General features: G+C 40.3%; 1 protein-coding gene across 3 annotated transcripts in view; it reads right to left on the bottom strand.

The window, feature by feature from the left end:
* The window catches only part of ELF2 (E74 like ETS transcription factor 2), a 63244-nt gene extending 43539 nt beyond the window's left edge, over positions 1 to 19705 (bottom strand). Inside the window, exons 1-2 of one of the 3 annotated variants that reach the window (XM_075199752.1) lie at positions 19542 to 19705; positions 17398 to 17476 (exon numbers count right to left, since the gene is read on the bottom strand). In XM_075199752.1, the coding sequence (XP_075055853.1) occupies positions 17398 to 17466 (69 nt within the window). In that variant the 5' untranslated portion in view covers positions 17467 to 17476; positions 19542 to 19705. Of the gene's footprint in view, positions 1 to 16982; positions 17006 to 17397; positions 17477 to 19541 lie in introns of those variants that run through there. The other 2 variants (XM_075199738.1, XM_075199746.1) reach the window with 2 other exon arrangements.
* Positions 19706 to 21964: the final 2259 nt, after the last annotated feature.

Raw genomic sequence — 21964 nt, 5'->3', positions numbered from 1 at the left:
CAGGTCCATTTTAATATTCATTTTTCACATTAATCCTTATTTTATCACACTGCAAGTTGCAATTGGTCTTCTTCCGTCGTTATGTACCACAGTTGCGGTACATACCCACTGGAGTTTGAATTACGACTTTCACATGCATTTTGTTTTTTTTATACAAGTCAAATTTATGCAAACAGCTTGGACACTGAAAACCAATGTTACAAGGGATTCCATAACCATTTGAAATTTTTACATCTGTTTAGCTTGTGTTGCTGTGTTTTTTGGAATGCTACTTGTTCCAGTTCTGTGCGTTTGCCACGTGTTTGAATGTGTACAATCTTCTTTAAAAAAATGAGTAAAAATACATAACAAATGTGTTTGTTTTTTATATGTGTTTTACTAACATTATTTGTTGTCTTTCATTTTGTAAAAACATAAATCTTGTCTGATGGGTTTTTATGAGGAACATTTTTCACCCTTCCCATATAGTCAAACACACCACAGTGAGTTCAAATAAAAAACAATAATTTAACAAGAAAAGTCTGATTTCATACTACCATGTACTTTTTGTGCTCACTTATAGACTTCATTAGCAAAAAACTTCACTCTTGGACACTGTTCATACTCTTTATTTACAATAAGGGCCTTGTTGTAGCCTGCTCCAGGAGCTAGATAGATGTATATGGGGTGTGCGATGTGTGATGAACAGACTGTGTGCGGCAGTCCATGTGTTAAGTTACGCTTCCACTTCCTACCAATATTGTTGCTAGGCAACCTGTAATCTTCCTGTGTGGCTGAATGTTTCCTACAGTCTCCCAGCAAGTTACAGCATAAATGGGAGCGGGACAAGGAGGTTCCTGGAAATATAAAAAAATCAGTTTTCATTCCAGTAACATAGCTAGACATCTGGATTGTTTCCTGTTTTCCTTGTAATCAGATTTGCATTTATTTGGAGCAAATATACTTCTAAAGTGACTGTATACATATAGGAACATGTGGCCAAGAAAGGCATATGATTAAACCATAATAAAATCATATCCAATTTTGTTCTGGTGATTTGAAAGGCACACTAACGTAAAACATGTTCAATTGTGCCACTTTGGTCTACTCTGAGCCGTATACATTGACCTGGTCACACATATCACATGGCTTTAGGCTATCACCCCAAGCTAATAGTGAATGGGTATCACACTTCAAATTAGATTGACAAAATGAGTTTGGGAGGATAATAATCAATAAAAGAAAAGCAATGGTTAATTACATATTGGTGAGCTCTGCAAGATTTAAGCTGGGTACACACTACAGGGTTTTTGTGCAACAATCGTCTGCCCAAATAGACGATTATCGCCTCATTTGGTTGGTCGTGTCGTTCAATATTTTCCAATCACATGTAGTGTGTATGCACTCATGCTGACGATCTCCATAGAGTTTACAGAGTAGGGCTCTTTTCAGCCGATGTTAGCACTGAATGTCAGAGTGAATAAATGTAGAGACTGCTGTAGAAGGAATAATTAATTTGTTCGTTCTGGGACAGAATATTTTGTTTCAGAGTCACAGAACGAACGAAATTTGTTAGGACATGTAGATAGCTATAACAAGGCGGTTTTAATCAGTGTGACAATGTGACAGTAGTGAATGAATGAATATTGTGCTGTCATCCTCCGGACTAGAGGACCAGACAAAGGACCAGATGAAGATCACAGATCTGAAGATAAATCGTGTCAGTGTGTATGCATGAATCATCAGACTGATCGGACCTTCAGTCGTAGGTATAATCGTTTGAGATAGCACGTCAGTCTGAAAAATTCTTCAGTGTGTACCCAGCTTTACTAGGTAAAGTCATATAATATTACACCTTAATCCCTAACTATGTGCATTGCACAAACTCAAATGGAAAACAAAAAATACAGGGTTATAGTTAAAATGTACACCGAACAGCCACAGCATTAAAAACACTGACTAATGGAAGATAGGTAGGCGCAGGGCCGTGCGGACAGAGCGGTCTGGTGAATTAGGGATCCCAGGTAGCGTGGGAAGGCCGCAGCGTAACAGGCCGCAGGGGGAGAGGGCGGTTTTCCAGGCCCAGGAAGGTCCAGATGGCACATTAGATAGGCTGTGAGCGAGTCCGGTGTCCAGGCCACAGGATATTGGTAGTAGTGTCCAATGAGAGGTACTTGGTAAGTCAGATTGAACTCGATCTCCAGGAAGCCCACAGCTCACAAGTCCGTCTACCAAAATCACTGAGTAGTGAAGTGAATAACATGGATTGTCTCGTTAGAGTGGCACCTTTCAAGGGGCGGATATATAAAGAAGCAAGTGACCAGTCAGTTCTTAATGTTTATGTGCTGGAAGCAGGAAAAATAGACAAGTGTGAGCATCTGACAAGGACCAAATTGTGATGGCTAAACATCTGGGTCAGAGCATCTCCAAAACGGCAGGTCTTGTAGGGTGTTCCCAGTATGCAGTGGTTAGTACCTACCAATAGTAGTCCAAGGACGGACAACCTGGCGAAACGGCAACAGGGTCATGGACTGCCAAGGCTCATTGATGCGCGTGGGCAGTGAAGGCTAGTCCGTCTGGTGCAATCCCACAGAAGAGCTACTGTAGCCAAAACTGCTGAAAAAGTTAATGCTGACTATGATAGAAAGGTGTCAGAACACACAGTTCATCGCAGCTCTCTGCACACGGGGCTGCGTAGCCGCAGACCTATCAGAGTGCCCATGCTGACCCCTGTCCACCATTGAAAGCTCCTACAATGGGCATGTGACTGCCAGAACTGGACCATATTACAAAAAAAAACAATAAAACTAAATTCTGTGCATTCACTAAGTGTATAAATACAAAATAAAAAGTAGAAACTTAAGAATTAATCTACTCAATTATATGACATTCATAACAAAATTAAATGAACAGATAGCTCTATTTTTATTCTCTGCCTTCATATTTTCTAGATGTACTACACTATTTCCTGAAAATGTTTAGGGTTGAAAAGTCCTAATAAATATTGGCATACAGAAATCTCATTAACCAATATTAAATATTCTAAGAATTTCTATACTACTACTAAAAAGTTTATCGCTATTAAAAACTTTGGTAATGGAAGTGTCTAACAATCCTGTGCCATAAAAAAATGAAATCACAAAAAGCATACATAGAATTGACTGAATTTGTGAATGTTTTTCTGAAAGGGATTCAGTACTTTACAATCACTGTCCATTCAGCTTCTAGAAATGTACTGAATAACTTCTACAGACGATAATTTTACAATGTGTATCTGGAACAATAGCTACTGCCAGGAAGCCAGCAGGAAATGCAGAAACTTCAACCGAGCGGAAACCTCTCCTACGCTGGTGCTGGAACCCCTTACACTCCAGAAGAGCAAGCTGTAGCTCCGAAACATAATCGGCTGTTCTAGAAGCACCGCTCACAATATAATTGAAACACCTGTATACATTAGTCAACACATTATTGTTCATTGTACTGTAATCCATTTTAATCTTAGACGGTTACCTAGCATTTCAACCCTCCAGCAAACACGTTACATAAGCACAAAACACAATAATGTGCAATGTAAATAGAGAGAGTGGAGCTTACTGCACAGCTAAACCAGAATAGATCCTTTGTGCAGGATTATAAAATAAGGGAAACAGATGATGAAGTCTGGAAGTTAATGTACGGTAAAACAACATATTACTTATGGCTGCATTTATGTGTTAACAGTGAAAGGATGCAGCATATAAAATACATTTTAAATTCATATTTTTCATATAAGAATTGTTCCTGCTTTGTAAGCCATATACAAATGATTTCATACTAAGTTGTTCATTTCCAATTATGTATTTTGGCAAAAAAACAAAGAAAATACGGCTATCTGGCAGAGAATTTGGTGTGAAAGTCTCTTAAAAAGTCTACTGAAAACACTATTACAGATGCCAGTGCTAATAATCCTCAATTATACTTACACAAGCATTGAAGGATCTAGAATTAAGTGCAGTTTTATCAAGACGGAAATCTTTGCTATTCAAGTCAATTCATAAAAGGAATACATTTCTGTTAGAACTATGTGGTTTATCCAAAATGTTATTCAAAACACATGTCAAGCATCAGTCTATGGTGGCCGGCAGAAGGCCACAAAAGTAAAAAAAAAACAATTTGGAGGCCACATCTTACATATGGAATACAGTTGGAAAGGAATCTATTTAATGCAATGTATATGAACTGCTCCAGAACACACACACCGTTCAGCCACAGCATCAAGCCAGTTCAGTTCTTGAAGTTGATGTTTTGGAAACAGGAAAAATGGAAAAGCATAAGAATCTTAGCAACTTTGACAACGGCCAAATTGTGACTGCTAGATGACTGTATCAGAGCACCTCCAAAACGGCAGGTCTTGTGGGGTGTCCCCAATATGCAGTCGTTGGTACCTTCTAAAAGTAGTCCAAGGAAGGACAACTGGTGAACCAGTGACAGGGTCATGGGTGCCCAAGGTTCACTGAGTTAATGTTATGTATGATAGAAAAATGTCACAGTGCATCACAGCTTGCTGTCTATGGGGGTCAAAGTGCCCATGCTTACCCCTGTCCACCACAGAAAGCGCCTACTGTGGGCACGTGAATGCCAGAACTGGACCATGGAGCAATGAAAGAAGGTGACCTGGTCTGATAATCAGGTTTTCCTTTACATCACATGGACAGCCGGGTGCACATGCGTATTTTACCTGGGGAACAGATGGCATCAGGATGCACTATGGGAAGAAGGCAAGTTGGCGGAGGCAGGGTGATGCTCTGGGCAATGTTCTGCTGGGAAACCTTGGGTCCTGCTATTCATGTGGATACTTTGACAACACCTTCCTAAACATTGCTGCAGACCAAGTACATCCCTTCATGGCAACAGTATTCCCTGATTGCAGTGGCCTCTTTCAGCAGTATAATGCCCTGTCCCACACTGCAAAAACTGTTCAGGAATGGTTTGAGAAACATGACATAGAGCTCAAAGTGTTGACTTGGCCTCCAAATTCCCTAGATCTCATTCCTATCGAGCATCTGTGGGATGTGCAAGAAAAACAAGTCCAAGCCATGGAGGCCCCACCTCACAACGAACAGGACTTAAAGGATCTGCTGCTAACTTATTGGTGGCAGATACTACAGGACACCTTCAGAGGTCTTGTGGAGTCCATGTCTCCACAGGTAAGAGCTGTTTAGGCGGCACAAGGAGGACCTACACAATATTAGGCAGGTGGTTTTAAAGTTGTGGCTGAAAGGTGTTCATACACACACACATACACACATGCATCAGTAAAGGTGTTCTAGATCAGCATAAACTACACAGGCCTCAGCTCAATTCACTTAGAGCATTTATACACATGCATGAATAAAGAAAGCATGAGACACAGTGGATGAACAGCTCTCAGGTTAATGCATCTGAACAACAAATAACAAAGTAATTCACTGTAAAATGTCATCCCAATTTATAGTAACAATACTTTATATTTCAGTATTACCAAGAGATCGATTCATTAAAAAGCTCACTAGTCTTGTTTACACAAGCTGATTCACTACTCACACATTCAGCAGCATCATCTCCTTTTGGCTGTAAAGTTTATAAATAGTGAGTAAAAAGGGAACGGGTTATTTTTATGCTTTTTAGTAAAATTAAACTAAAAAACAGGAAGTATGGATTGTTAGGCTACTGTTACCAAAAAACAAATCTGTGAAAATTGATATGAGTATTACATTTGTAATTTTTAACCAGGTTTGGCTGAATTACACTCCGAGTAACTCGAATTTACAAAGACGCTCTTATTCTTCCACAAATCTCTATCTGCCGTCTTGCAACATGTTATTACTACAATAAAGTACAATGCTAATAAAACGTAACACATTGCGCTATTATATATAATACAATTGTGTAATATTTTTATTATTATTACCATTTATTTATATAGCACCACTAATTCTGCAGCGCTGTACAGAGAACTCGCTCACATCAGTCCCTGCCCCATTTGGGCTTACAGTCTACATTCCCAAACACACACACACACACAGACAGACAGACAGACAGACAGACAGACAGACAGACAGACAGACAGACAGACAGACAGACAGACACACATACTAGGGTCAATTTGTTAGCAGCCAATTAACCTACCAATGTTTTTGGAGAGTGGGAGGAAACCGGAGCACCCAGAGGAAACCCACGCAAACACAGGGAGAACATACAAACTCCTCACAGATAAGACCATAGTCGGGAATTGAACTCATGACCCCAGTGCTGTGAGGCAGAAGTGCTAACCACTTAGCCACCGTGCTGCCCATAGTGTGGCATGTGGGTACAGATCCATCACATCGTTATCATACGGGCTGTGAGCAAAGAGCTCAGCCATGCAGAGAGTCTAGAAACTATTCTGTTAGACTTTGTGACAGGTCACTGCAGCAGATTCCCATTTACATTTAAACAACATAACCTTCAGTTTGCTAGAGAACGCACATTTATGTAAGTATGAAATGTGTACAGTACAAAGGTAGGCCATCAGAAAAGAAGAAATCAGACTGAAACTGATGCTGTAACTTGCAGAAATTAACATTTGTAAACATTGATGTACATAAAGATTCAGCAAGAATATTTTATTTCTTAATCAATCCAAGATGTCTTTTTCCATCTGATTTGATGCTACAGCACATAAGCACAATGTAACTGTAGGTACAAACCATTAAGGTGGAGAGGCAGATAGTGGTGTGTGCAGAGCCACAAATGATGGACGTCTGATATATGGAGGAGTGTTCTGGCTACACTCATCCTGTGTGATGCGCATTAATACCAAACGCGGATTTACACCACAGAGGTATGACCTGCACAGAGGTATGACCTGCTTCGGTGGCATTATTTACATGTTTTAATAGAGATTTTTTTTAAACCTTGAGATTGACAGGTCTGTGGGATGTCGAAGCCAGAACTCAGGACTGGGGCCTTCCCACCTGTTTTTTCTGCTGAGATTTGGATTACATTGGGACAGAACAATGCTAACTTGGGCCACTCCCATCAAATGTTAAGGGGAGTGCCTGGAAAGATTGTATCACCAGCATTTATCGGACAAGTCAGGAAACATTTTGTAGGGAACACTAGGGCACCTAAACCATCTTGAAATAACTTGTGTCTCAATCAGTGATATACTATGCAAGTAAGTGTGTGAAAATGTAAAAATCTTTAGTCATTGGTGCTCTCTTAGATGTCTGTTCCATATTTCTGGAGCGGACCAAAGGCATTTTCTAATATTAGTTGTATATATAAGATATCACATGCCTAGGGTCTTGCGTGACAGTACAGAGTGACTTGAAGGATGGCAGCTGACTACACGGTTCTGATCATTGAATCAAACATCTCATGAAATATCAAATCCAATGCCCAGAGAACTCTGTCTGAGACCACTGTTTCAAGTGGTTAAGGGAAAGGCCAGGGGGAAGGTTGAGTTGTGAACCATCTGTTTCAGCAGATTTACGTGGAGGGCTATGAATCTTCCATAACAGTGTAGTGTTGAACTGATCATGTGATGTCAAATTCGAGGGCTGCTCAAAATTGATGAACTATTCACTGGAACAGGGAGCGGCATTTCTCAGTGTCTATCCACTACTTCACTCCCCCTCACCGGGTCCACACCACAATTCTATTAAGTAATACCAATTGACAGTAGCTTACATTTCTAGGCCACACATATGTTTGCGACCAGACGCGGGCTGGGAGAGGTGTGGCCGGGGGGCACACAGGCGGCCGCATCTCATGAAAAGGGATGCGGCCGCGTCATTGATGACGCGGCCGCATCCCGTCATGTGATGCAGCTGCCTGTGCGCTGACGCAGCCGCATCTGATGTCATCAGATGCGGCCGCGGGGGAAAAAATTGTATTTTGCAGCCGGGGGGTCGGCCGACAAATAGCGGCCTGACCGAGCGGATGCCCCCCGGGCCAGCCCGCCACTGTTTGCGACCATATAATATGCCATGTTTAAAACGTGACCTCACCCATCAAACACACACAAAGGGGTAAATGTATGAACCTCCGGACTCTTCAACTCCGGCGAGTTCAGCGTCTTCAGCGCTTAAATTTAAGTGCTGAAGACGCTGAACTCGCCGGAGTTGAAGAGTCCGGAGGTTCATACATTTACCCCAAAGTCTCTGATGGTATTCTGAAATTCTTTGAAAAATATTGCAGGGATATTGTTTGATAGTGTTTGTAATAAGTAAAGAAGTTTGGGGAGCCAGTTCATATAAATGATGTTGGCTTTGCCTATGCATAAAACTAAAATCTATCTAAAGTTGATTTGGCTGCCATTTCTTTATATCTAGTCTTATGTTGGTTAGGTTCAGAATGAAGTTTAATTTATAGAGATCACTGTTAGTTTTAGGCAGGATAACACAAAGGCTGCATAGGAATAACAATGTTCTCCTTAACATAAATTCTCACTTGCTGGTGGTAACCTTAGATTTATGTTTAAATACCACCACCAAGTGAGGATTTATGTTTAAGGAGCACATTATTTTTCCTATGCAGCCTTAAACCCAACCCATCTAGTAGTATATCCTCTAGAAATCAGAGGCATTATTCAATAACATTCAGACCAGCTGATACCACAAGGCGTTATTGTTGGGAGACATATATCCAAGATTGCAGTACATTATTATTTACTCACTAGTAGTATTGCTAACCCGCTATATATTGGATATTTGAATGTTGTACAAGAAGTACAGAGGACAACTCTCTGGATTTAGGGTAACGGGCAGCAGTCGCAATTAATCTAACCTACACCCCTGAGCGCTATCCACATATCTTGTACCATGGGATAACACAAAGGTATCGAATTTGTCTTATAAAGACCATATATAATGTGTGTAGCAAATGTAAGGTTTAGAGCTATCCAATTAGAGACATTTATTTTGCAATTTGAAAGATGGCCAAAATTCTGAAATTCAGCCATTAAGCTGGGGAGAAACGCAACCAAGTTGTAGTTAACATGTAAGATGGATCGACGGCTTTTGGCAAGCTCATCGCGGTGACATTACCAGCTATCCCGTCACTTGCCTTGCAAAGTGTGTGGAAGAACTGAACACAGCCAACAGATAGGTCATTATGGATGTTAAACTATAGTGCAGTTTAAGTGAACTACAAAGACTATACTTGAAAAACTGTATTGATTGTCCACATTTATTCTTGTTAAAAAGCATCTAAACATATAGTTACAGGGTTTTCTTTTAATCATACCCATGACTGTGTTGAATTATGTGAAGACGCCTGTGTGCACAGGCAGCAGTTTTTACTCAATGATGCCTAGTGTTCCAATGTCAACTCTCACGTCTCTTCACCATTCACTGGGGGGAAAATGGAAAACAGCACAGGTGGTTTACAACCGCTTGTGTGCAACAACTTTATGAGTAGTGACCGCACAAATGGGAAGTTTTGACTGTGGCTTTAAATAAAGCAATCATGGAACAACATGATAGACAATGGTTTCCTGGCATGGTTTTATTGTTGTGTCCACATCTAATCTAATCTCAAGAGGAGTTGCTGGATAATTTATAAAGTCCCCATAATACATACAGAAGCCAACATCCGGGATATGAACAGATGATCTTTGCTCTTAAGAACTTTTCAGGACAAGGTCATAGAGTTGACATTGGACCACTAGGGTATTTATATAATACTCTACTCTATGAAGAGGTCATAGAGTTAACTGCAGGAGTTGACAGTGGAACACCAGGGTTTCTTGAAAGAAAACTGCTGCCCAAGTACATAAGAATCTTCACATAACGTTGGACTGACGTACAAGAAAAATACATGCCTGCTCATTATGTATCCTTCTGCCATTTGCAAATGAAACAGTCTACAATTCTGAAAGTTTGCAACTGGTAAAGTCTATATCAATAATCTCTGTTGTTGTTTTCTATAAAGAAGACTCTATATATTTAAAATATATCCAGTTGACAGCAAACACTTAATTAAAATACATGTAGTCTTGTATAAAAAATAACTTAACAGCAACTTTTACATACATACATAATTACATATACACACACGTACATATGTACAATAATGCAAATATTTTGGGAGACTAGTGTGTGCAGCAGCAAAATAATGGCATCTCCAAGAATGATCTGACTGACATCAGATTATCCCCATCACTCCCTCCTCCATGACTTCTCCCATGTTACTCTCCACTGATGGACTCTCCTCCGATCTTCAATCTTTCAAGTGCTCTCTAAAATCCCACGTCTTCACTATAGGCTATCCTTCCCTACCCGATACTACTACTCTGCATGGTCTACAGTCCCATGTCCACTCTAAATCCCACGTCTTCAGTATATGCTATCCTTCCCTACCCGATACTACTACTCTGCATGGTCACCAGTCCCATGTCCACTCTAAATCCCACGTCTTCAGTATATGCTATCCTCCCTACCCGATACTACTACTCTGCATGGTCTACAGTCCCATGTCCACTCTAAATCCCACGTCTTCAGTATATGCTATCCTTCCCTACCCGATACTACTACTCTGCATGGTCTACAGTCCCATGTCCACTCTAAATCCCACTAGCTCCTATTGTGGGAGCATTGCCTCTTCCACTAGACTATAATCTCTAACAAGCACGGCCCCCTCTCCCTTTGTCTCAAGTCTGCACGTCTTCACAAACCTTGTATGTACTTGTTCTGTTTTTACCAGCAATTTGTAGTTGCATTGTTTGTAACTGGGACTGTCCAATGCCTTACAAATAAACAATGATGAAAGGCCAGTTATCAGCTGTGTGTGCAGCCATCCACTGACCACTCTAACAGGCCCCCACGTGACAAAAATTGTAGATCTGTCCTCTCTGGCCAACAACATCTGTGGCTAAACTAGAAGCAGATCCTGTTGCATGGATTTAGGCCAAGTGATAAAAGTGATTTCATGTGTAGCCACCATACCCTGGAAGATACGCTTTTCAGTTGACAGAGAACATTTGATTCCATTTATCAGCCATTTACAAAAAAAATAATAATAATATTCTCACCACAAACCTATTTTTTATCAAATATATTCACTTCTGATAAATACCAAAAAGTATTATAAATTAAGGTGTGTTAAGCTTTTCACAGTGGGCCCAATCCTCAGGCCCAGTCCAACCGTCAGTAGCTCTGGTCAATACTGCCATGTATGTGTTGGTCAAAATGGTTAAAATCCAAGCCCTCAGCTTTTACTCCTTCTAACCATATCATCTTCACATCAGATTTTCAGACATGTCCACTAATAATCAGAACATTTGAGTTTAGAGTATTATCAGGCATCATGCTCGTTTAAGGGCTATCATTACTAATAGGTCTCCCAAGACAAACTTGTTTTTTTACTGTTTATATTTTTTTTTCAATGAAAAGGTAAATTTACACATGTCTGATGTGTCAGTGAACCAACACTTTTATTTTTTACTCTGATCAAGTGAATTTCATGTTTTTATTTGCATATTCAAACTAGAGACTCTTACTATATTATTATGACTTTTTTTTACTTGTCCAATGAAATGAATGTATACAAATATTGAGTAAGTCTACTTGCAGACAGGGAATACAATGCTGTGACATACTGACACTAGATATTAGCACACAGATTATTGAGGTAACATATTTGTGTGGCTACAATTGACAATGACCAACATAGATCAAGGACTTCTCTGATTTACTGCAACAACTGTAAAATGTAACTAAAACATGTCATGTGTGTGGCTCAATATCTCACTTTAGTGTTGTTGATAGGAAAGCAATTAAACCAGTGAACATGTCTCTTGCCTCAAAGTTACCCATCCAGTTCTTGTACTTAATACACTTATGCAGCTAAAACCTGTTATTTTTCTCCACTCTGACAGAATCTCTGTCTACTATAATTGTCTACTATCTGATTTAACCACCTCCCATCTCACTTCTTTACAGGACATACACAATGAATCTCTGCAAAATGTTTACCTGCTCACAGCTCCACAATTAAGGTTCCTAACAACTCAGCACTAACCAGACACAGATATTATTTATCAGACACTGCCATATTCCTAGTTATATATATATATATATATATATATATATATATATATATATAATTATATACACACACAAATTTATTTAAATACATAACAATCCAGTCCAGGGGGTAAATGTATCAAAGTCCGGTTTTTTCAACTCGCGGGAGATCGGCGAGTTGACAGCTAAAATTTAAAGCGGCGCTGGCTTGTAAACGCAAGTTTGCCTTTACAAGCCAGCGCCGCTTTAAATTTTAGCTGTCAACTCGCCGATCTCCCGCGAGTTGAAAAAACCGGACTTTGATACATTTACCCCCAAGTCTAAGTTTGCAAGCATTTAGGTTTACAAATAACACAGAAAGGGAACATAATCAAAACATAATAAGCCTATTCTAGGACACAGAACTGCAACAATTTAACACTATTAAGGTATAATCCACTGCGGTTGCGGTACAAGAGAGTGACAACACAAGTCAAATGCAATTGCCCTTGGGATGCAATGGAAACAAGCACTTGCGCTCAGGGAGGGGTCAATGGAGTTAAGCAGCCAGTGCCCAAAAACCAGCATCACAATGTAAATTGACTGAAAGTGCAAATGTTAGTAGGTATGAGGTCACTGGAACGACTGGGTTCCATTCCCATATCGCTCACATGCTTTTACTAGTCAAAGGACATGTATCTGATGCTAGTGGGTAAGGGGCCTTCAGAGTCTATAGGAGAGCTGCATGAAAACAAAGCATTTGTCATCAACCTGACAGTTGACAAGGACAATAACTCCAGAATGACAAAATGCAATAAAAGACAACGCTGTAATCAGCATTTTAGTGTATGTTGTGAAATTACAGATTAATGCATCAACTTCATGAAAATATTTTAATTTATTTTTTAACTATTTCATCTTTGTTTTCCAACAGTGAATTTGTTAAAAGTAAAATTCTATTTACATAACTTTAATCATCAGTTCCCTTTAACTAATGCCATCCTCCTTCTTTGCATATTAAAATCCCATCTGCTAAAGAGACAACATGATGCTGTTTCACTGCATCAGATTCTACCACTCGATCTTCACACCATCAAGAACAACGAGGTTTGCCATAAGTTTCAATGATTCATGTGACTGTTGTTTGTCTTCTACAGTTTACAAGTTTTCTCCAGAAAACTATCTGTAGACAAACACGAAGGAGTGATCCAGCACTTACAGCTTAATCAAAGGTTGTTTAAGGGCATTATGGCACTCATCTACATGTGTATACCACAGGATGAACAGAAAAAGGTCACTACTGAATACAAATGGTGAGTGCAGCAAAGATTGATTTGTCCGTTTTTACCCAATTTTAAAAGCATGTACAATAACACAGTGGACGTATGCCTTGATTTTGCACGGTACACCCAAATAGTCTGCCCTGCGCACATCAATCCTAAATCCAACCTCCTACCACTTTAGAACAACCCCTCTTATGGAATACAAAAATTTCAACATGCAGGTACAAAATGGGACTTCTTAAAACTATAGGATGAGATTCGAAGACCACCAGCTTGGTTCAAAATTTAAGTCCTTTTTTCGGAGGGGAAAAAACGGAGTGTCTCTCTAAAAATGTACACCACCACCGCTTTCAGTGATCGCAATCCGCAAAACGAAATTTCATCTTCACACTGCTCCACTCCAAACTAGACACAGTGGTGTGTGTTATAAGGAACTCCCTCACTCCGCACAATTCCTCCCATCAACCTGTGCAAACTTCTGCAGCTCTGAAATGTCATCTTACTCTAAAACTCTATTTTTGGTGAAACCTTGTGCAAATCAAGGTATATGGCAGGACCATAAATTATTTTCTGCAGTCAAAGTAGATTTGAGTGTTCTTTATAAGCATTCCATTGTTCATCACATTGTAAACACATGTAAATAAAAAAATTAAAAAAACATGGAAATAAATCTGTTAAATTGCCTTTATACCAGGAGTGTGAATAAACCATAGCAGGGTTAGTTCACATAGGAGCTTTGTAATCACATAAACTAGGTTTCATTGTCAGTTTCAAAGAGAATACAGAGTTAACTAAATACATATTTTCTGATTATAATGGAGAATTAGGACTTTATTTACTGAAGAATTTGAACAAAAAAAAAAACAATTGGAAAGCAACTAAAATTAAAGCACTTACAGCTTTACTTAATTATTCTGGTGTAAACATTCCAGTACAAAACTATGACTCTGCTTTATTGCTGTAAGGTTGATCCCTTAAAACTGAAACAGTATCAACCCATTGGCTTGTAACTTGCTCTGCAGGATGGCTGTGGAGAAGATCCAAATCTCTCCCTAATTTTCTCCATTACAAATATATCCCATCGTGTTTTCATTCGGAGCTCTCAGAATCCAAAGAAATATATTTCAGATCATTCATTGAGAAACACAAATCCACACCAGCACTTGTATGTTTCAGGTTCTGTACTTCGTTCCCCTCATAGTACACCTCATGATGGTACAGATTGTTTTCTAAACAAAGTACAATCCATTCACAGAGATTTTACATCGGCCACTTTCTTACATCCTCTTCCACATTCTCCTCCTTCTACTTTCCACTCATTTGCCCAAATTACTGGGAAAAAGGGGGTCTCTGTGCTATCCTTTACAACATGTAGCCTCTTCCCCCATTCCCTCAGATCTCTTACAATCTATCATCAATGGTTCAGTCTAAGAATTTTAAATTATCTCTTCCCTCTGCCTCCTTTACTGAACCATTGAAGCACAAGACAATCCTGAAATATACCAACTAGGTGTTGTGTACCTCAGGTATCTGCTCTTTTCCCTTTATATGCTGTCTCTTGGCTCCCACATCAACTCTTTTAGATTCAGTGATCACGTATGTGGTAGGTACACAGCTAATTGTCAGCAGCAAACATTACACCTGACGCAACAATCGCCAATTGTCTATAAGGAATTACTAGATGTATGGTCCTCCAATTCCTGAATCTTAGCATGAATATTTCCAGCATGATACTGAAGTCCCATTAAAAGTTACAGCCAACATCACCTCCATTGAGCCTATTTAACAGACTGGTTGTCTTGATGTCACATGATTTGTCTTTTTCTCTCACTTCCCAGATTCAAAAAATCACAAAATCCATTTTTTTTCCACGATGAAACATTGTCAAGATGCCCCATTTCTTTGTCACCACCAAGTACTAATATTACATGCCCTAATTCTGTCCTGCATGGACTACTGAAATCATCTTGTCTTCCTGCTTCCTATTTCCCAATCCAACCAAAATGCTGCTGCTAGAATCATATATTATGCTTCACATTCTATGTTTGACTCTGCTCTACACAAAACTCTGTAATGCCCCCATGTCAATTTTAGGATAACCTATAAACTACTTGCATATAAGGCCCTATCTCTTCTCCTCCTTACATGTTAACCTGGGCCTGCACTTCTCTCAGAACCTCTCACCACCACTGCTGTAAGCCATCTGGAGCCTTTATCACAAACAGCTCCCAACCTATGATACGCTTTCCCACTGAAGACTCAACATTCAGCTTCCATCACTTCTTTAACCTCCCAGCTGGAAGTTCACGTACCTAATGTCACAAACTAGACTTGCTGCCCTGAATGATGCCCTGCGGCCACTTGTTTTCAAAATTGCACTTATAATACACTTTAGTGTCCCTATGTTTTCCTATACACCATTTTAACTGCAATTAAGGGGAAACATCAATTTCCTATTGTCACAGTCGAACAAATCCCCTTACATTGTGCACTTTCCCTTGTCTGTGACTTTTCTATATCTTATCATCCTGTCAGGTAGTACATACACTGGTTGCGCTATATAAACTATACATAGTTATATATATACTTCTCTATAACCATTTCTAACAGGTATCCCAGGTGTTCGTCACATAATAAACAACAGTTAATGAAACATGAGAAAAATCTGTTGAAATTGCACTTAAACCAGAGGTGTTAATAAACCATAGCATGGAGAGTTCACATGGTTATTTTTTTAATCACATAAACAAGGTTCCACTGCTATTTTCACTGAGAACACAGAACAACTAACTACACATCAGCGATCATGGTGGCGGGACTTAGGGTTGTATATACTTGAGTTGGGAAAAAAAACTGTACTTAGCCTTCTTTTACAAATACAGTTTTTAACATTGTGTTTCTGCATACCAATTTTATTATTATTTCTTTTAGGCGCTCTCTGGTTTAATTCCTTTTGAGACTTTCTTGAAATCGTTAGAGTGAACCGGTCATAAATAATATGATCTCTTCTACATAAATAGTCCTATGTACAATAAATACTATTTATCTGTTTCTTCTCTCTCCTTTGCTGGCAGCGTGTGGTAGTCTACACAAAGGAGAGAGATGCTGGCATCCTTTAGCTGAATTTTTGGTACCACACAAATAAAAAATTATTTGATGCCCTACCACCTAGCTAAAATATTTTACTAAGGTGTCGTTCCCCTAGCTGGAGATCCGGGGACTGCTGCACTGTCTTACCTGGGCGCTGCTGGCCCTGTAATACTCCTCCTAACTTTTCTTCCAGGGTTGTAAAAGGAACGAAGGAACTTCAGGAAAAACAGCTGCGTGCAGATGCAACTTAGTAAAATGTTTTTATGAGGTGGCAATGCAGCTTTACAGGACAACACCACATTTAGTGGAGTTGTTGTTAATTTAATATGCCCCCAACATACATGGTGGAGGTCCAGCTTTTGTGACCCCCCCCCCCCGCCCTTTACCTGAAGCTGAGAGCCCAATCACTCAAACTAGTGCTCATTTTCCCAGCATGCACATCTAGCACTCTGCAAGGCCAATCAATAGAGCAGCTATAAACAGAAATTAGGTCTCCATCCCCAAGAGCTGCTGAGAAAACGGTCTCTCTGCTTCGATTAATAGTGGGTTTAGGGGGGAAACTACCACTATCTGTTGTATGTGGTATTTAATTAGAAACAACTCCACTAAATTTGAAGCTTACCTTTAAAGACATATGTGGTAATAAGCAAGCATGACAGTGCTAACACTGAGGTCCCTCTCTCCAGAACTCCATTACCAAGATACTCACACCTGGCATGTGGAGATCAGAACCTGGAGAAAATGCAGCAGATATCTCAGGAATGGTAAGGACCAGGGAAGCAATCGTATCACAAGGATTTTCATCACATCTACAGCTATCATCAAACTGCCATAATATTTTTGCGCATCTTCAAATACAGAACGGACCTAAAATCTTAAGCTTCGGACTTATTTTTCCTTGTCACATAGTGAATAAAGTGCCAACTTTCTTTCACATAGGTGTCTTTGGTTCCTATACTAAAACAGATGTTTCCGAAACACAAATGACTGCCAATGAATGTAATGCACACAACATATACTTCTGCTTTGAGGCTTACCTGGGTTGTGTCAGTGACTTCTGGGTGAGTTGTCACACTGAAATTAAGTCTACTTTCCAAATAGTCCATACAAAGATATCTAGAAAATACAAAGCATCATGTACTTTTATAAATTAGAGTACAATTATTATCACTACCATAACATTTTATGGAAGAAAATGCACATAAAAGGACAGTATCTCCATGCCCTGACAATCTTACCAAATAATCATTCAGGAAATACTGAAAATTTGACAATGGATTTTACAAGGAAGATTCCAGCAATGTTTTATTAAAACCAAGAAACTGTACTTTCTTTGTGTTAATGTGTAGCAGACCAACAGGGATGTCAGTGGTGATAAATGCATGTGTGTGGTTTCAGCTGAAAGTGAGAAACAACCATTTGTGTAACTCAATTTGAACAATATAGTGAACCACATTCATATTCTGTGCAATTTTGCATGAAACTGCTGGAACGTTTGTGAATGGCCGATAATGAGGATAGAAGAATGCTTGTATGTTCAATGTGGAATAAGTATATTCCACAAGATAGCATTGACTAGCAATCAGGGGTGGTACCATCAGTTGTCAGAGTAGCCTGAAAACATAAGACAAAAATAGGCAGGGACCAGTGGTTCATTCAAATGCTTTTTGCAATCACCTTTGACTGCATGTGCCATCAGACTGGTCGTTAGGATTTGAGGTCTGTGTAATTTGTTTGCACATGCAGGAGTCATTCTTTATTATAACAAACATGTAAAAACACCAATTCCTTACAGACAGAGTTCTGAGATTGTACAAGGTGAAAAAAGTTCAAGCAATTTTGTGCAAAATTATAGCAAACACAATCGTATTTTTTAAACATGTACTCAGTAACAAAAACATAAGATAAACATCCCCTTTCAGCTCTTTTTTTCACAGTGATTGTATTTGTGGGGTATGTTTTATTGTCACTTTAGAGAAGCCTCCTGAGGCCAAAATGGCAGCAGTATTGTCCGAGTGATAGGAGAAACCACAGCCACATAATGGCATTGCTATAGTTTCTGTTGCTGTACAGCTGGCTGTGGGGGATGCAGTTCAATATGGTCACAGGAAGAAAAATGCATATGAAATGGAAAAACAATACAAGTGGATTTATTTTTACTAAAAATATTTTGTTATTCATTAAAGGTACAAATTATTTCTAAAATAAAATCACAACCCACAGACTCCTTCCCTTTTGAATACACTGACTAGTAATGACAAAGCTATATGCACTACACGGCATTACACAGCCCTCTTTTCAGCAATGTGTATTAATTCTATTTTAGAAAGTCTGCAATTTAACCCAGCATCATCCATAAAAAAAACATATGTTTAAATTAATCTAACATTGTTCTTCTAATACTGTGATTTAAAATATCTGCCCCAGGCCCCATTGCTGTGATGGCTGCAAAAAAAACAAAGTGAAAGTAGACAGAAGAGTCATAAACATAAGTGACAGCAAACTTCAGTGTCCATGTTTCAAACCAAAACAGAGGTGAGGTTTAATTAAAGCCCTGCACCAAGTGTTGTAGCAGGGTCCTGCCATGATCCCAGGTCCTACCAGTGCAGGCGATTCATGCCCACATCCTGCCAGTGACACCGGGAGTGCAAAGTGTCAGGCAACAATTACACTGGGGAACACGTTATATGGGGAGGGATCCATGCAACTCTTCTCAAGCTCTCTCCTCCCATGCACACTGGACTGGGTTTCACAACAAACATGTAGGCCGTGATGACACCAGGCTTCCCACCCCCACCACCCAGTGCGCCTATCCCCCTCCACAGGATGGTGCGGCGGCGGCTGGACACTGCCAGCAACGAGGGTCCGCAATAGAGGAGAAGGGACCACCGGCCTCTTAACCCTTAGCGTGCAGCCGGGAGGGGGAGAGCCGTCAGACACTGGAGAGGTTGTAGGGCAAGGGCAACAATCCACAGATTAATAATAATAATAATGGCTGGCAAATGATCAGCGGCGGGGGCATATGCCTCGTACCCCAGGATGATCGCTGAAGGGAGCTGCCATCATGTCTGCTGCCTGGGATTCCCCGTGTGCCCTGTTTCCCCCCCCCCCCCCCCGCAGCACAGAGCCGTGCATGAGGAGCCCGGGGTGGGGGGCTGCTGTCGGTGCTGGACGCCCTTACCTTGCTTGCTGTACAATCGCATGGAATGAGGTCCCGGGGCACGGAGCTGGTGGTGGGGGTGGCAGCAGTGACAACACAGAGAGAGTGTGTGAGAGAGGCAGGGAGGAGGGGATGACAGAGACAGTGTGTGAGAGGGAATGGAGATACACAGAGAGTGTGTGTCAGAGAGAGGGAGGGACTATGGCAGACAGTCACAGGGAGGCACACATAGATAGTGTGCTGCTGGGTGACTATGGAGGGAACCAGTCTCTATGACTTCTTTGTGGGCACAGTTTTTTTCAAAGGGACTCGCAGAAAAAAAAAGATGTTAACCTACTGCTGGTAGGGAACACTTACACAAATAGTTTGTGTATTTACCTTACCCACTGTGCTCACATATGGTGACACTGTTGCACTATTTTACTATACTATTTTAACCTGTTAAACACAGTTATGTGACATTTACCGTTCACCAAAACTTACATATGGAGCATATATTCTAAAGCAGGAGATAAAAAAAAAAATGTGGCACGAAAACACAACATTTGAACTGCGGTATTTAACATATATACCAAAAATCCATTTGAAACCATGGGAAAATAAAATGTAATAACAAAAGCGATTAGAACTATCACTGGAAACTGTCGGTGTGATTTCAAATTGTTACTTATTGAGCAACTTGTTTTTATAGATAACTATATTGCAGGGCAGTTGAGTCTTCCATCATCCTTGGCTGGGTCAGCCTATCTCCATTCCATGGGTTAACTTACTGCTTTTTTTATGTTTAGGAATTTGTGTAACAATATGTCATTTGCCTGACTTTTTTTTTTTTGTTTCTCAATTGACATGTTTTGGCCCTTATGTTCAAATGTTTTTCTTTTTTTATTATCTGCTATGTGGAACTTCTGTTTTTTGCATAAATAAAGAGTTTAAAAAAAAAAAACGGTTATATAGTTGTAAAAAATAATGTATCATTCTATAAATAATCAATCATTACAATATGCATGTTTGGTTTGTGAGTTTGAGACACATGGTAAATATAATCACTTCTTCAAGGTTTTCCTTAAGTCACACACAGGGCTGCCATCAGAACTTGTTAGGCCCAGTACAAATGAAACAGGCAGGCCTCACTCCGGCCCAGTGGAAGCAGAGGTGTAGCATGCTGCCATAGTGCCTGAAGCAACCATATGCCCCCTAGACCACCCCACATACTCTCCAGATCTCCCTACATGACATCACACCTCCCATATACCCCTTACATGCCCAATACACCTCCTCATATGTCACTAAGATCTCCCAACATGCACCTCAGACCTCCTCACATGCTCCTTATATGTCCATCAGACCTCCCCACATGCCATCATACTTTCCCACATGACCCTTACATGCTCATCAGACCATCCCACATACTGACAGACTGTCTCTGAATCAGAAGTAGTTTGCGCCCAGGATCATCAGCGCTAGCGGGCCCCCAGTCAATCCGGCTTCCCTACCGTTGTATTCTTTGTACCCCCTCCTGATTGTGGCCCTGGTCACACATACTAGTGTTGAGCCCTACTGGGCTGTGCCAGCAGTGTCGGACTGGGGCATGAAGGGCCCACTGGGGGCTGCAATGCCAGGGGCCTACCAGAAGGGGTGTGGCCAGCCATCAAAGAGGCAAGACCAGACACTAGAGGGGGAGTGACCAGCCCACTAAGGACAGCTAGCACCCTAGTGTAGTATTTAAAGAATGCAGTGTGTATATAAAGAGTACACAGTCTTGACCTGCTCCTTAGATTGGGCAGAACAGTCACCCAAAAAAAATCAGGATTTTCCCACTAAACTCAGAACAGTTGACAGACTGTCCTACCTGTTCTTGTCACCACCAGTGGCTGCTGGTTTCTTTAGTTGCGGCTTGTCTGGATCCTGGAATTTTGGGGGCCCTATCTGGAAAAAAATGGGTACATTTAGAACATTCCAACCAGTCCCGATGTTAAATCAACAGGACCCACAATTAATACTTAAGCCTTCCTTTAGCCCCAACATTAAAGTAATAGTATTCTCATTCAATAAATTAACCTATTTCCCTCCCTCCAGTCAACCCCAGCAATAAATTAATAGCATTTATGTATAATAAATATACCTATTTCCCACAACCATCACTGCCATTAAATAATTCATATTCACATTTAATAAATAGACCTCATGCTGCTCAAACTCAGCCCCACATTCAATTAATAGCCCCCAAACCACCTCATCTTAAATTAATAGTCCCCACTATAAAATTAAATTGCCCTATCACTCCACAAACAAAATAGCACCCATTAGTTAGCCACCACCTACCACACACACATTACATTACCACAAGCCCCCTGTGCCATCATACACACATTACTGTGCCCCTTTATCACCATGCTCACGATGCTGTGCCTCCTTATGATCAAACTGCGCCCTCCATGCTGCTT

Source organism: Mixophyes fleayi, chromosome 1 (genome assembly GCF_038048845.1).
Source record: "Mixophyes fleayi isolate aMixFle1 chromosome 1, aMixFle1.hap1, whole genome shotgun sequence".
Classification (NCBI taxonomy): domain Eukaryota; kingdom Metazoa; phylum Chordata; class Amphibia; order Anura; family Limnodynastidae; genus Mixophyes; species Mixophyes fleayi.
Note: the sequence above shows the minus strand (reverse complement) of the source record. Positions and strands in the feature narration are given on the sequence as shown.